This window comes from Scatophagus argus, chromosome 14, assembly GCF_020382885.2.
Source record: "Scatophagus argus isolate fScaArg1 chromosome 14, fScaArg1.pri, whole genome shotgun sequence".
NCBI classification, from domain to species: Eukaryota; Metazoa; Chordata; class Actinopteri; family Scatophagidae; genus Scatophagus; species Scatophagus argus.
Window position 1 is genome coordinate 7,123,265 of NC_058506.1, and position 14,589 is coordinate 7,137,853.

Genomic DNA, 14,589 nt, shown 5'->3' on the forward strand with positions numbered 1-14,589 from the left:
TGCCAGCTTGGGAATTGGCTGAAGTGATTATACTTGATTCCATCTCAGCTGGAACTGGGAGGAAATGGTTAGAATTGTGCACTGGGGTTAATAGTTGTTGTCCTAGTATCACCTCTCGGTTCACACCTCTGACTCCTCTGGAGACAAGTCTCAGCGTCAGCATCTGGGCACAAACTGACTGAATTTACAAAGAGCTCTTTTACAGGCACAATGCGAGGCTAGGGCAGATGAGATGAGCGGTCAGTTCTGCCCTCACCTTGTTTTCTGAGAGAAATCAGGTAGTCAGTGCACCTGCCACATTTTATTAAATGCTCTCAGTGCCATAAGATTGCAGACTGATGTAATCAGTTAGCACAAAAGTACTGTAATTGCAATTCATACTGTTCACACTGTGCTCTGATAGCATTTAATGGTAGAAAAGATTTAAAAATATTACTATATACTATATTACTGCTTTCAAGTTTCTGATGTGTTTGTTTGTCCACGGTGAAATTAATTAAAATAATGCTAAGTCACTCTTGCAGTTATTTCAGAGCCATGTAAACACATTGATTCTACACATCATCCACTGCTGTCAGGAACAAAAGTATGTCTGTTCTCCCAAAAAACAACAACTACAAAATTGAGTACAGATTTATTCATATTAATATATGCTGTACATTGACTAGATACAGAGTGATTTGTCCTCCTCAGCATAAGTGAGTAATCATCCGCAGATACAGTGAACCCAATGAACCCCAGCTGTTTATGTCCAGATGATTGTATGGTTACCCTTGTAATACCTCTACCAGCTGCTTATAGTTCTTATGCATTGTGCCTGGACTTCTTTCACACTTCATAGAGTTGCGAACAAATGACCTGTCACTAAATGCACCAGGCATGACTAGATGATAGAAGCACAGCTTATAAGACGAATGCAACTGTGATACAGAATGATTATCCAAATTAGATTTACAGCGTTTGTGAAAATGCCAATAAAGATTCTCTTCACTGTTGAGTATAGCATTAAGAGTTTTTTTCTTTAAATACAGAACATATCTTAAACGTGTTAGCTTTAGGTAGAAACCTCTACTCTGGTGGATCTAAAGTCTCTTGTTAGCACAGTTTACATACAGCATTGCACTTAGTACAGCTGTCCCTAGAAGACAACAAGGTGTGTCTACATTAAAATGACTAGAACAAGGACAACCCACATGTAACAGACTGCATGCTGCTGAACTTATGAACCTTTTTTAAGGTTAGACATTCATTGTGATCTCACTGAGAATCAGCAGCCCCCAAACACATCAAATCCCATTTACCTGAGCTCGTTGCTGTTGGAGATGTATTCCAGTTTATTGCCTTTGAACCAGACTATGACATCTTGATGGAAGAGTCTACCACCTAGAGATCCCCCACTGTGACCCATAATAGATTTTATTTACTTGATATATACTTGATTTCAGTATTCGCAAAAATAAAACTATAGTTGCAGGAAGAAGTGGTAGGAAAGTCCACTGGAAAAAAGACAATTGTGGCACAAAAGTGCCAGCGTTCAAGAGTAATACTTCCACTGGAGAAACTGGAGTTTATAGTTAGTAGCGAAATTACTTAGTGGTATATATATCATGGACAGAATATAAAGTGTAACTGATGTGTCATTTAAAAATGGCATTGCTTATGAGCCCATCATCTCTGTCAAAAGACTGTTCGTAGTGTGAGATGAACCTCTTCTTCTTTCCGAAAGTGGAGAAAGTGTTGTACACATCCAGTTCTCCTCTGGATGTCAGCTTCAGAGTGCTGTAGTCAGACGTGGTGCCAGGTATGTAAACATTGTGCTGGTAGTCTGGTGGCTCAGAATGAGGTTGAGTGTACTTTGGAACCCATGAGTAGTTGGGAACTGCTCCCTCTTGAAGAGACATCTTGTAGTCTGTAAAAATGTGCATAAATTACAGTTTGAATCGGAAGATTGTTTCCGCAAAGAGCCCATATTTACATAAAGAATACTTGATGTGAATGAGGTGGCTTTAAAGGCATCGTCTTAATTTCAGCTTTTTCCCATTAAAGCAAAACACTTCTTGGAGGGACTGAAGTAATCCTCGTGTTGATGCACTAAAATCCCCTCCAGTTTTGGGGCTAGATATTATCTGCTTTTCAGTTTACCATTTGATATTTCAAACTAAATCCTTGGGCACAGACACAGGGAGAACCCCCACACTATCAGCGTCTTTCATGTGACCAATAAGGAAAGGGAACCCAAACTGCACATTTGCCGCCTACCTTTCATATGGCTTCCCCAGGTCCAGTACTGTGGTGCCACAGAACAGGAAAACCCATCGGCATGATATTTTCGTTGATGAGAAAGAGTGCCCTCCATATTTGCTGAACTATACCTGGAGGGATAAAGACAGCACAAGTATAGGTTTAGGTCTGTGTGTGTGTGTGTGTGTGTGTGTGTGTGTTGGGGGGTGGGGGGGGGGGTGGTTCTGTGTCTGAGTTGTTGTAATTGGCTCAACTATGTGTTCACCTCTTGTATGCTGAGTTGCGTTGGTTCTTGGTCCAAGTCCAGTCCTTGTTTGAATACTTAAGCTGCACAGTTGAAAGATTAAAAAAAAACAACAACAACTTAGTCACCACTTCACGCACTTCATTTCTGTGTGGATGCAGTCATGCATATTAGCATCTGATATGGGAGATACTGTATAGTCAAGAGGACTGAAATGCCACAGAATTGTCTGTTTTTCATGCTGAAAGCCAACTGTTGATAAGTTTCTTGGAAAGAAACTGTAACAAAGTCAAGCTTGAGAAGAAAATCTGGAAAACTTGAGGAGATGTAGCATATAAATACCAGACTATTACACTGACAGATAGGCTCTCAAATGCAACATTAGGCCAATAATGAAGATGAAGAAGATGTCACTTCTCCAAAAAAAAATTATAAAACCAGTTGGTACCTAATCTGCTTATGTGACTAATGTGAGGTTTAATTTTTATGGATGAGGCTGTTTCTGTTGACTAGAGCACAAACACAGAGGAAAGATCAAGACAACTTCAAGTCTGTGGTAAAATCCTCTTCTCTCCCTCTCCTATCTTTCTTGCCTGTCTCACACACGTTGACACACTGTGGCAATTTTCCCAGCCTGCGGGGTATGTTGCCACAACGTGTGGATTGAATGAGGCTATTATTAAGTATTACTGTGCATAAAACACTAAAACTGCAGTACCCTGTTATCCCATAAATTACAAAGCAGGATTGAAGTAGTCATAACATCATATCTGTGATTATTCTTCACACGTCTGATTAATATAAAACTTTACACTTTAACATCCCCTCATGCAACATAAACTGATTAACACACAGTAGGCTATGACCGTGTTGGAGCGGCCCCTAGTGTGTCAAATGCACTGTGACATTTATCCCCACAGTCCAGCTCTCTGTCCTTTATAACTGATGCGAGACAGCAGGACTATTTAGAGACATGACTAAGTGGGTAACGTTTTGGGATACGTGTGATTATGTTAAAAGTAGCCCCTCTGTTGGGTATCAGTATGTCTGAGTATATTACCTCGTTTGGGGTTGTTGCTCTTTCCAGTGCGCTCCAGCCAGAAGTCAGGTAATCTGTGCTCTTGGCATTATTCTGTTGGACTGACATCACTGGACTGCAAGGCTTTAGGAACATGAAGTCGCTTTTGGAAGATTCTGGTGTCAGACACATTTTGTAGCAATAGACCTGAGGAAGTGCGCCGTTGCCGTTTGTCTCCGCGCAACCAGACGAACTTGTGGACTTCCGAAGATTCAAGTTGGACTTTTTGAACACCTCTGTGCTGGCGGGTGTTTCTGTGCGAGAGCAGCAGCAGCACTCGCCGATGGAGGGGAAGTTGGACTCTCTGTTCGACGGCCTGCCCTTCAGTCTCCGCACTGCAACCAGGACGATAATAGCCACCAGGAATGTGAAGGAGATCGCGCCCAGAGACACGATTAAGTACAGGGTGAAGTTGGAGCTGTGATGCGGGCTTTGTGACAGGTCACCCAAATCGGGCTGCGAATCTGGCAGGCTGTCAACCACTGACAGAATGATGGAAACTGTGGCCGAGAGGGGTGGCTGACCATTGTCCTTCACAAGTATGACCAATCTGTGCCTCGTGGGGTCTTTCTCCACCAACTGGCGTATTGTCCTGATTTCGCCTGTGTACAGAGCAATACTGAACAAGCTTGGGTCTGTTGCTTGGAGCATTTGATAAAAAAGACGCGAGTTCTGACCTGCGTCTGCATCCACCGCTCTGATTTTGGTGACAAGGTGACCGGCGTCGACCGATTTGGGCACTGTTTCGCTGGGCGCAGTGCCGTTTTGCAGAACTGGTGACACAATCACAGGCGCATTGTCGTTTTGGTCTAAAATAAAGATATTCACTGAAACGTTGTTGACCAGAGGCGGAAAACCGGCGTCTTGAGCTTGAACTATGATCTGAAAGTTTTTAAGTTGCTCGTGGTCGAAGGATCTCAGCGCGTAAATGTTCCCGTTGTCTGAATTTATGGACACATAAGTGGAAACAGGCATTCCCTGTATATCACCTTCCATTATAGAATAGGAGAGATATGCATTTTGACCAGAATCTGGATCCATTGCGGTCACCGAACAAATGGATGCTCCAGGTGCGTTATTCTCAGTTAAATACACAGTATAGGAAGGTTGTTTGAAGCGAGGCGCGTTATCATTTACATCACACACTTGGACCAAAATCGTTTTCCTCGTGAATAAAGGTGGAGAGCCCATGTCTCGCGCGGTAAGGGTGATGTTGTACTCTGAGACCGTCTCTCTATCCAGAAAATCACAAGTCACTAATGTATAGTAGTTCTTAAAGGAAGAGTGGAGCTGAAATGGGACGTGATGGGGGATCTCACAGTCCACATTCCCGTTTTCACCTGAGTCTTTGTCCATTACGCTGATGACGGCTATCACCGTTCCCGGGGGCGCGTCCTCCTGCACAGGTGTGGACACTGATGTCAAGATCACCTCTGGGAGGTTGTCATTTTTATCCAAAACGTTCACCAGCACTTTACAGTGAACTGCTACAGCCGAGGGGCCTTTATCTTTAGCTTGAACGTAAATTTCATGCATCCTGGCCTTTTCATAATCGATCACACCTTTGACTTTGATTTCCCCCGTGCGCGAGTCTACGCTGAACAGCTGGCGCACTTTGATGGGCGCGTGGCCACTGAATGAATAGGTGATATCTGCATTAGGACCCTCATCTAAATCGGACGCGTTGAGCTTTATGACCACTGTGCCTTTGGGTGCGTTTTCAGCAAGCCTCACTCTGTAAAAGGACTGGTCAAACACAGGCGCGTTATCATTTGCATCCAGAACGGTGATATCAATTTGCGCAGTGCCGGATCTCTCCGGCGCGCCACCGTCCACAGCTGTTAAGACCATTTGATGCGCACTTTGCTGCTCTCTGTCCAGTGGGTTTTGGAGGACTAGTTCTGCAAATTTACTACCATCACTGCGCGTCTGTATATCCAAAAGGAAATGTTCATTAACACTCAGTAAATAGGTGCGGAGCGAGTTGGATCCGACGTCCAAGTCCTGTGCGCTTTCAAGTGGGAAACGAGATCCTGGCGCAGCGGATTCTGATATGTCCAGATTGAACTCGGTCCACGGGAAACTAGGAGAGTTGTCGTTCACGTCCAGAATTTCAATCTCTACCCTGTACAGCTCCAGAGGGTTTTCTATGACCACTTGCAAGTGAAAAGAACAGGATAAACTCTGCTCGCATAGTTCTTCACGATCAATCCTTTCGTTGACAAATAAAACTCCATTTTCTAAATTTACCTCCACATACTGCTTCTTGGCACCTGAGACAATCCGGAATCTGCGCGCAGAGAGCTTGTCCAAATCCAAGCCCAGGTCCTCTGCAATGTTGCCAACAAAAGCTCCATGTTCCAGTTCCTCAGGGATTGAGTAACGAATCTGTCCCCAGACTGCATCCAAGACACAAGTGAACAACGCAAAATAGCAGACGACATGCCATTTCCCAAATAGTCTTTTCTTCGCCCCTTGTGTGTCCATCTGTAGGCTGAAGTAATGCAGCAACTCGCACCAAGGACAATGTCTATAGTGCACTCATGCAAGGTGATTAAGGCAGAACTGTGCAAAATATAGTGAAGAAAAAACTTGACATTGGTGGAACTGGAACAGCGACTGTGTGCCTGAGAGAAAAGAGAGGGGAGAGAAAGGGATGTGCAAGGACTATAGCCTATCTCAGATTAGTGTGTGTTGTGTGTTTGTGTGTGTGTGTGTGTGTTTATGATTGGCCCTACTGTTCCAATAGCGGGTGAAACGACATCTGCTCGGATAATCTTTCCTGCCTACTAGCCCGATCAGATTCATGTCACAGTCTCCAGGCTTTGACCGCAGGTCAAACGTACTTGATTTACTTTTTTATAGGAGTGTGTCACCATTTTGAACTGATACAATTTAGCATAATCGGATCAAAGCAAACCTTCCTGCAGCATATCCCCTCTAACTCACAAAACCTGCAAAAAAAGTTACAGTTGTAGACTTGTAAATCTTTAGTTAATTTTTAAAAAATGCTTTATTCAATATAGTATTATTATCATTACCACACTGGACGATATGATATTAGTCTATTAGAAATTTCTCGGTAAACTTGAAACCGTAAAAGGAATTCATTAAGGAAATCCTTTGATTTTTGTGAGGGTTTCAGTTCTCAAATCACAGACAAAAAGGAGTGGCAGCATCAACTCAAACCAAAGTTAAAGCCTAATTTCAAAAAGAGCCAGTATTATAGCTTTCTGAAATGTTTTTCTTAAAAAAGTCCAATCTGTACATTTATTGCAAAATAGCTGTAGAATCAAAGCCTCTAAAGAAGAATGTTAGTAACTCTGTGCACAGTATGGGTTTAAAGTCTCTAAGTTGTAAAATGTTCCTCAGGAAGCAGTTCAAATTCCCAGACATCATCGCAGTAGCCTGGCAGATATATTGCTCTTGTTTTAAACAGATTCTTTCCACCGTATACAGTGTCTTCATTCTCAAATAGAAGAATTGTATCTGTTTACCATCCACTTCAATACACGCTCCACCCATTTGCTCTGAAAACCCTCGTTCCCTTGGTTAAAAACTGAAAAAACAATCTGTCTGCGGGAATGAAACTGCAGCAGATGGTGAGGTTTTCCACGGGCTCATGCTCTTTTTAATTAATGGAATGGAGATTAAAGGGCATTTTCCCTGGATCATTAGTGAACAGAGGAATTAAGACATTTTGTGAGGAATAATCCCAGGGCTATCCATGTGATGCACATGTGGTTTTCTCTCAGTGGTTATACTGACCTGCTTTTCACAGCCTAAGTGCATGGCATCACTAACGCACTGCAGAAACTAAGTAGCTGGGATAAGGGGACACAACCACCACATTTAGGGATCAAAAATACAAAAGAGATTATCTCTCTGTCACTCTGACTCTCTCTCTCTCTCTCTTTTTGTCTGCACACACACACACACACACACACACACACACACACACACACACACACACACACACATACACACTCTGCCCCCTCCCCTTTTCTTGCACTCAAGGGCAAAAGTAGAATATCAATCCCTTTGTCTTTAACTACTTTCTAGCTTTAAAACTGCAGGATTAGAATAGGTTAGCCTATATTCTGCAGCTTTTAACACTTAAGCGGTTTTAGCTGGACAGAGTGTTGTGCATGCTGCTTAAATGGAAAAAGGTCTGTCATGTAACATCTTCTGAGTGCAACTAATTATTCTGAATTCTATTAAACCTCTTGTGAAACATTACAGTTGCTCTGCTCCACCTGGTTTGAAGAGCCAACAGCAAACTTACACAGAGGACTTCTCACATGATTGACTGCTGTGTGTACAAAGGAGATTCTAACATCTATTCTTTTGTTTGTCCTGCCACTGAGTAAACAAATGCAACTTTTGTTTTCTTGTTATAATAATGATAGACATGTTATGGAAAAGCGGTACCAAACAGAGCCCTGAAATAATATAGGGATTGTTACAAACAGCGCTGATTGACAGTCTACTGAATGTGGAAAGGCTGTGACTAAGATCCTGCCCTTGTGTGGGAGTATGTGGACTGGTCAGAAAGGAAAAACAAAAAAAAAAAAAAAAGAAAAAAGTGATGTTTGAGTTTATCAAATGCACTCAATAGAACAAATAGCATTAGCAGAAAAAATGGTCTTTGGCTCCAGTTTGGGTATTTCATTTGTAAACATAGATTTTCATTAATAAATTAAGCAATTCAATAGTCTGCAAAAAATCCATTTGGATATTACTTCATGTGCATGGCTGACCGCGTTTATTATTAAAGTCTTTGTAGCACACAATGTTGTTCTCTTTTCCTAAAGAGCACAGGAAAATCAGTGAATTAGAGGAGAGGAGATGTAAAGTCCTGTGTCCTATTTTTTCACAAAATATTATCTAGCCTGTATCTTAATATTTATCACCATAGTCACAAGTATTATAACATTAAACATTTGAGATTGTGTCCATGCTGTTGAATGTACCCCCCCCCCTCCCTGGCTGCCCTATGCATTGAGCAGCACATAGCTTTTCATGAGGTCACCACCTGAGTTATTAAAGCAGGTTCACTATGTTTGTTGAAACTTGACATGAATGTCAGAGGAGAGGGGGGACAGCTCAGAGCAGAGTTGTTATTGGAGTTGTCACATGGGGACCTCCTGACATTGATGCTTGCTTCACAAAGCCTCCGGAGTCATCAACAGTAAATTCTTGTCAGGGCAACCCATGCCCAAAGTAAAGGAAAGGGCAGAGCTGGTGAAAAGATCCAATTTCTTTTTCCTTGTGCATGAGGTGACCAGCACCTCACTGAACACCAACTGCAAACAGTCACATCATGCATGCCGTTCACAAAAGGAAGCTGACTTGCTTTAGCTTGGCATTTCCCTCTTCTAAACTGACAGTCCTCATTCAGAACTACTGTTAGAAAGGTTTGTAACTGGCAACTGAAGGCTTTATTGCTGATAAAGAAATTTAGATCAATTATAAGCCATTTATAAGAACAAGCTTTGGGATGCCAGGTTGTGGAAAACCCCCCTCCAACACAATGCTTGCTTTGTCTTTTTAGATAACTCTTTAATTCAACAGTGGCCATTTCTATTCTGGAAAATGGCCGTAGGACATCTGGACAAAGACTTTGTCTTATTACTATCATTTAAAAAAAAATCTCTGGTTAGATAGCAATAGTGAAGAAATGTCAGGAAACAAGGAAGTGAAAAATGCAACAAAGGTCCCCAGTCAGATTTGAACCAGCTGCTTTTGATGGTCATTATCGTAACCCCTGGAGGAGCAAAAAATCGATTTATTTAGAGGACTAAAAGAGTCTACATGCACACATCAACAGCAGACAATGAGGACAGTTCTAAGTATGAGGAAGAAAGTGGCTCTTAAATGCAGACTTAAGAGATTATGGAGCAATTCAGGTCACTGCCAGATATGGAGAGACTAAATAATTACCCCACCAACAAGCAGATGTTTCGGTGCAGAACTCGCCAAAAGCACGCATCAATAGAGATACTGCTCAGGGTGTGTAACATGGTCTTCTTTCCCAGGAGGACAGACTGTTGGACAGCCAATTTGAGAGGCTTCACTTCGGTTGCTCTTGCAGGAATAAGAGGCGGACTGCAGACAGGAGTGGAGACTACTCTTGCCTGAGTCTTATTGGCTGTATTAACCTGTAATGAAGGCTTGATATTTACACTTTAGGGCTTTCAGCTATCATTTTTGCAGTTCTAAAAAATATCATTATTATTTTCACTTCCCTATTTTGACATTCTTTCACTTTGAAAAAAAAAATCACTTTTAAATGTTGTTTTGATGTTCTTGTTTTATCAGTACAAAAATACGATATGCGAGTGCTAGAAGCCAAGGCAACCGGATATCTTTTGGTTGTTGAAGACATTTCACCTCTCATCCGAAAGGCTTCTTCAGTTCTGAGATTGAAAGGGAAAATCCAGCTATTTAACCTCTAGTACCCCACTAGAGGTATACACTAAACTTTTTAGTAATTTAACATACTATCCTGCCTGCTATGGACTGCAATTTGCCGCCTGGATGCTACTATGATGTGTCACTTGGCCTTTAAAACATCTTAACTATGATATATAGCAAAGATGATATATGATCTTTGCTACCTATGCAACTGCCTATTCAGTCCACTGAAGGAAACCTTAATTTCATCTCTGAATGGCTTGCAAAGACTGTCACAGTTTTGACATTTGAATTCAGTTAGGACTGCATCTACCAATTATTTTATAATGGATTAAAAGAAAAAAAATTTTAATGAATTGATTCATTCAGTGTTGTAAACATCAATAGTGAAAATGCCCATCACATTTTCTAAGACCCTAAGATGATAAATTATGCCTATTTTATTCCCCAAAATCCCAAAACCGAAGGAATTCAATTTGCCATCATTCAAAAGCGAGAAATACTGCAACTCCTCACAAGTGAAAAAACAATTCTTTTTTTTTTTTTTAGACTTCTGATACTATCGATCAACAGTTTCACCAATGGTGGAAGAAAGGGTCTGCATAAATTAAACATACACAAGTTTTTTTCACTTGTACAGACAGTGCTTGATTCACACACATCTCACTCTTTTTTAGTGTTGCTGCACCAGTTTGTGCAGGACAAAATACACCTTTATCATTTTTAGTGCCTGTGAGCAGAGGTCTGATGAGCCACAGAAAACACCTGTGTTGGTGTGCAAGACCTTTAAGTAAGCAGAAATAGACCTTTTTCATGGACACATTTCAATATGTCACAGCAGGAAAAGCAAAGTAATAAACCTAATGATGGCTAAATTCAGTTTAGCTGCTGAACTGAGCTATTGTGCATACTGATTCACTGTCATGCTATCATGACATTTAGAGCCATCTTTAAAGTTATGAGTAAAACCTGGGATTTTCCTGCCAAAACATAGCTTTCATTCACGATTAGGTAAGTAATGACATGTTTTCAAAATATAAGATGCAAAAGACGGATTAATTATGGAGAAAAATATGAATTATATATTATCAAATATTAGATTTGTCGGTTATCACAACTGCTACATTAGTGTGTATGCTGTATTTACAGTTATAGTTGATCAGGTGGCCTTAAGTTGACCCTGGTTGAAACTACACATCATTCTGTGCTTGTGTTGCCCACTTCAGGAGTTTGTCACTGCAGCTCGTGCAAAACCATACATGAACAAAGAGTTGGAGGACCGGGTTGGGAACACAGGATAACAAACCAAGTTCAGAGTTCAGTAATGCTATGCAAGCCAACACCCCAGTGGCTAGCATAAACCGGATTGGGCTACACTGACTGATCTCCTTTCTCCGTTCTCACAGTCTGCGGCTTTACCGTACTCTGACCGACATGCTGACTTACTGACATGAGTTGACAATTCAAACCACGTATATTGACACTGTCACCCACTCAGTTTACATAATACAACTTTTTTGGGTGCATAATTGTTCTCACTGTCATCAGTTCTGTACTGCTCGAGCAGCAGTTAGTGGACATTACAGCATTACAGTAACATTCTCTATAACTTATTCAAACTTGCTGCAGCTTTGGATTGCCAACATTGTGTGAACGGTTAATGTCCCATACTTAAGCATAGCATTGTGCTTGTTTTGAATATCATGACAAATCTGTGTGTTTGGTGTGCTGTTGAGCTGTCAGCACTATCGCTGTTCCTGCTTCTGAAACGTGAATGCAATCAGACAACCAGTAGCTTGTTGCTTGTGCTGTGCGCGCTTGCTCGATTTGGTTGTTCATTCTGCTCTGGTCACAGTGTGCTTCATAGAAGAGCAGTCTGGTAATTCATCCTCAACAGGCTCTAAGCTGAAAAAAAAAAATCTTTTATGCCTGACCCCTTCAGACAAAAAATAAAATTCAGATTTATTGCCTGTGTATTAGACTGCTTTACTGTTGGCAAGATGTCCCTAATAAACTGGCAACTGAGAACAAATCTGAGCCCTGTTTATAGTGATGTACTTAAGTGCCAAATTTCTGCACCAGAATTTAAATTTAGCTTATATATCAATTTGTCTTTGCTTTTTAATGTAGCAGTGTCCTTTGTTCATTGTCAGCCCTTCGATCTCCCCTCTCATCCTCTTTGACCCCAGTCCTATTATTATGTCAGCCTTCTGCAGAGTGCACTAGTCTTATGTCAGACAATCAATAATTGTATAGTCCTTTTTCCTTTTTTTGCTGAGCATTATTATCCCTTCAACTGCATAGCTTCCATCGTCTCTGAAGCGTGACTTGCCACTTTGGCTCGTTAACCATACAGCATCTTCACAGAATATGATTTTACATGGGTGTTCTGAGGACCTAAAGTTAATATTTAAGATGTGAACTGTATGAAACAAACAGAAAGAAAACCTTTTATTGTATTCCCTGTTGCTCTTTTTATGTTAGGCAAGGTCTCGGACAACCCACGTAAAATAATAGCAAAACAATGTGTTTTCTGACCCTTGCTTTCATCACTGAATCTGTTAGCACTGGTGATAAGAGGTAAAACATCTGTGGGCTTTGAAGAAAATTGTATTCTACTGGACTCCCAGGCTGTGATAAAAATGCTGTATTCATATACCTCGGAACAACAACAAGCTGATAAACCCTATCTTAAACATTACAAGGATCCTATCTTAAAACATTACAAGGAGATCAGTTCATGTTCAAGCGTGCAGCCACGTTTTGCTATAGATATGCAACAAAAACAGGAACACAGTCAATCAAACTAAAAATAAAAAATTGAAACATACAGCACAGCAGCACACGAAAATGGAAAAAAAAAATAGCTGCTGTAAATAAACCAGATTCAACTGATTACAAAAAAAAAAAATCAATGTCTTGACAGAGCACCATAATAAGGTTTTATTATACTGAATCTGACTCTTGTACTGTGTTACTGTTTCCCACATCTTACATTTGGAAAGAAAGAGAACAGAGTGTGTACTTCACTGCATGGAATGAACTGGCATGATTTTTATGTATGTTAACACTAGGCCGGCTTTACATTGGCACTAATAGGACTGTATTTTTGTGGCTGCCCATGAACCAGTGCAAACAGTCAAGACTCAACAATAAAGATGTAAAGAAGAAGTAATATAAAGAAGTCTGATGGGTGGTGTTAGAGTATGTGAACAAAAATTAAATTATGTATTCACAGTTCACTGAAAGTTGGCTCATATTAAACATGACAATTAACTCCTCTCTCTGGTGATCTTTGATAACCGCTAATAAATAAAACAATTTGTTCAGGGACAAGTAAAAATTGGCTTTGGGCTATTGAAAAAAAAAAAAAAAAAAAAAAACTCCAAACAAACCTGAATCCTAAGTCCTGATCTTGAAATTCACTTTGTGTGCTGTGTGATATTTTTGTTGCCTGTTGCAGAGCTCACGTTGTACAGATGGGAAAGTGAGGCCCAAACAGGTGGGGGGTTAATTACAATGAGGCAACTTCTTCTTCTTAAAAAAGCTCATCAATTCATGTTTTATTATGACTAATATAGCATTGGATTTATATAATCATATAAATAGCTTCACGTAGCTGTTTTTTATTTTTGTTTTTACTACCATTGTATTAAATAATGGTAACTCTGGCCATGTGCCTCTGACTGCAGATTTGTGGTGCTGCGGGTTCATATCGTGCTGCTGTGCACCATGCAGACAACAATATGATTTCCTGGAAAAGCAGTTTCTTCATTTGTTGAGCCATTGTTGTCATGCATCGCTGTGCTGGCTCAGAGCGCATTTATGAATCACTAGACCCTCAATCTACATTGTACTTTACCAAGAACAATGTTAGGTATTATATCAGCTTTTTGAAGCATTGACCGTAAATGTGTTTTCAGCACACAGCGATGCTCATTACTGTTCCTAATACTACTTAAACCCTTTTGAATTTTGCTCTGCTGAAACCTACATGAACAAAAACAGGTGTGCTCGAACAGGTGTGCTTGAACATGCCCACACAATCCGAGTGCCCAAGACCTACCACATTGAGCTTGTTGTTGTGTAATTAAAATGGAACCCTGAATTGTTGACCTGCCTTGACTGAATGAAAGTAACCGACAAACACAGAATTCCAGAAAAATGTTGGAAAAGAAACTATGATTAATTATGGCTTGATCAGACCGGATATACTTGGTAAAGTCAGGATGGTTTCAGCAGATCAGAGGAGGGCATTATTTTGCCTTTGTCCTGTGTGTCCATGTAATGATATTCTAACTACAATTATACTATATAGACAAAAGTATTTGGATACACCTCTTTATTATTGAATTCAGGTGTGGTTTGGGGCTGTTTTTCAGGGGTTGGGCTTAGCCCCTTACTTCCAGTGAAGGGAAAGCTTAATCCTGCAGCATACCAAGACATTTTGGACAATGCTATGCTTCTAACTTGGTGGGAACACTTTGGTGAAGGTCCTTTTCTATTCCAGCATGACTGTACTCCAGTGCAAAGTCCATAAAGACATGGTTGGATGAGTTTGGCGTGGAAGAACTTGACTGGCTCACGAAGAGTCCTGACCTCAACCCTA

The 14,589-nt window shown here is 40.7% G+C and overlaps 1 protein-coding gene across 1 annotated transcript; it reads right to left on the bottom strand.

Moving 5' to 3' along the window:
* Window positions 1-1,377: 1,377 nt before the first annotated feature.
* On the bottom strand, window positions 1,378-6,147 carry LOC124071235 (protocadherin-10-like). Its single transcript, XM_046411737.1, has 4 exons — window positions 3,546-6,147; window positions 2,507-2,568; window positions 2,260-2,372; window positions 1,378-1,909 (listed from the first exon to the last, which is right to left on the bottom strand). The coding sequence occupies exons 1-4, from the start codon at window positions 6,048-6,050 to the stop codon at window positions 1,638-1,640; spliced, it is 2,952 nt and encodes a 983-aa protein (XP_046267693.1). The 5' UTR covers window positions 6,051-6,147; the 3' UTR covers window positions 1,378-1,637.
* Window positions 6,148-14,589: the final 8,442 nt, after the last annotated feature.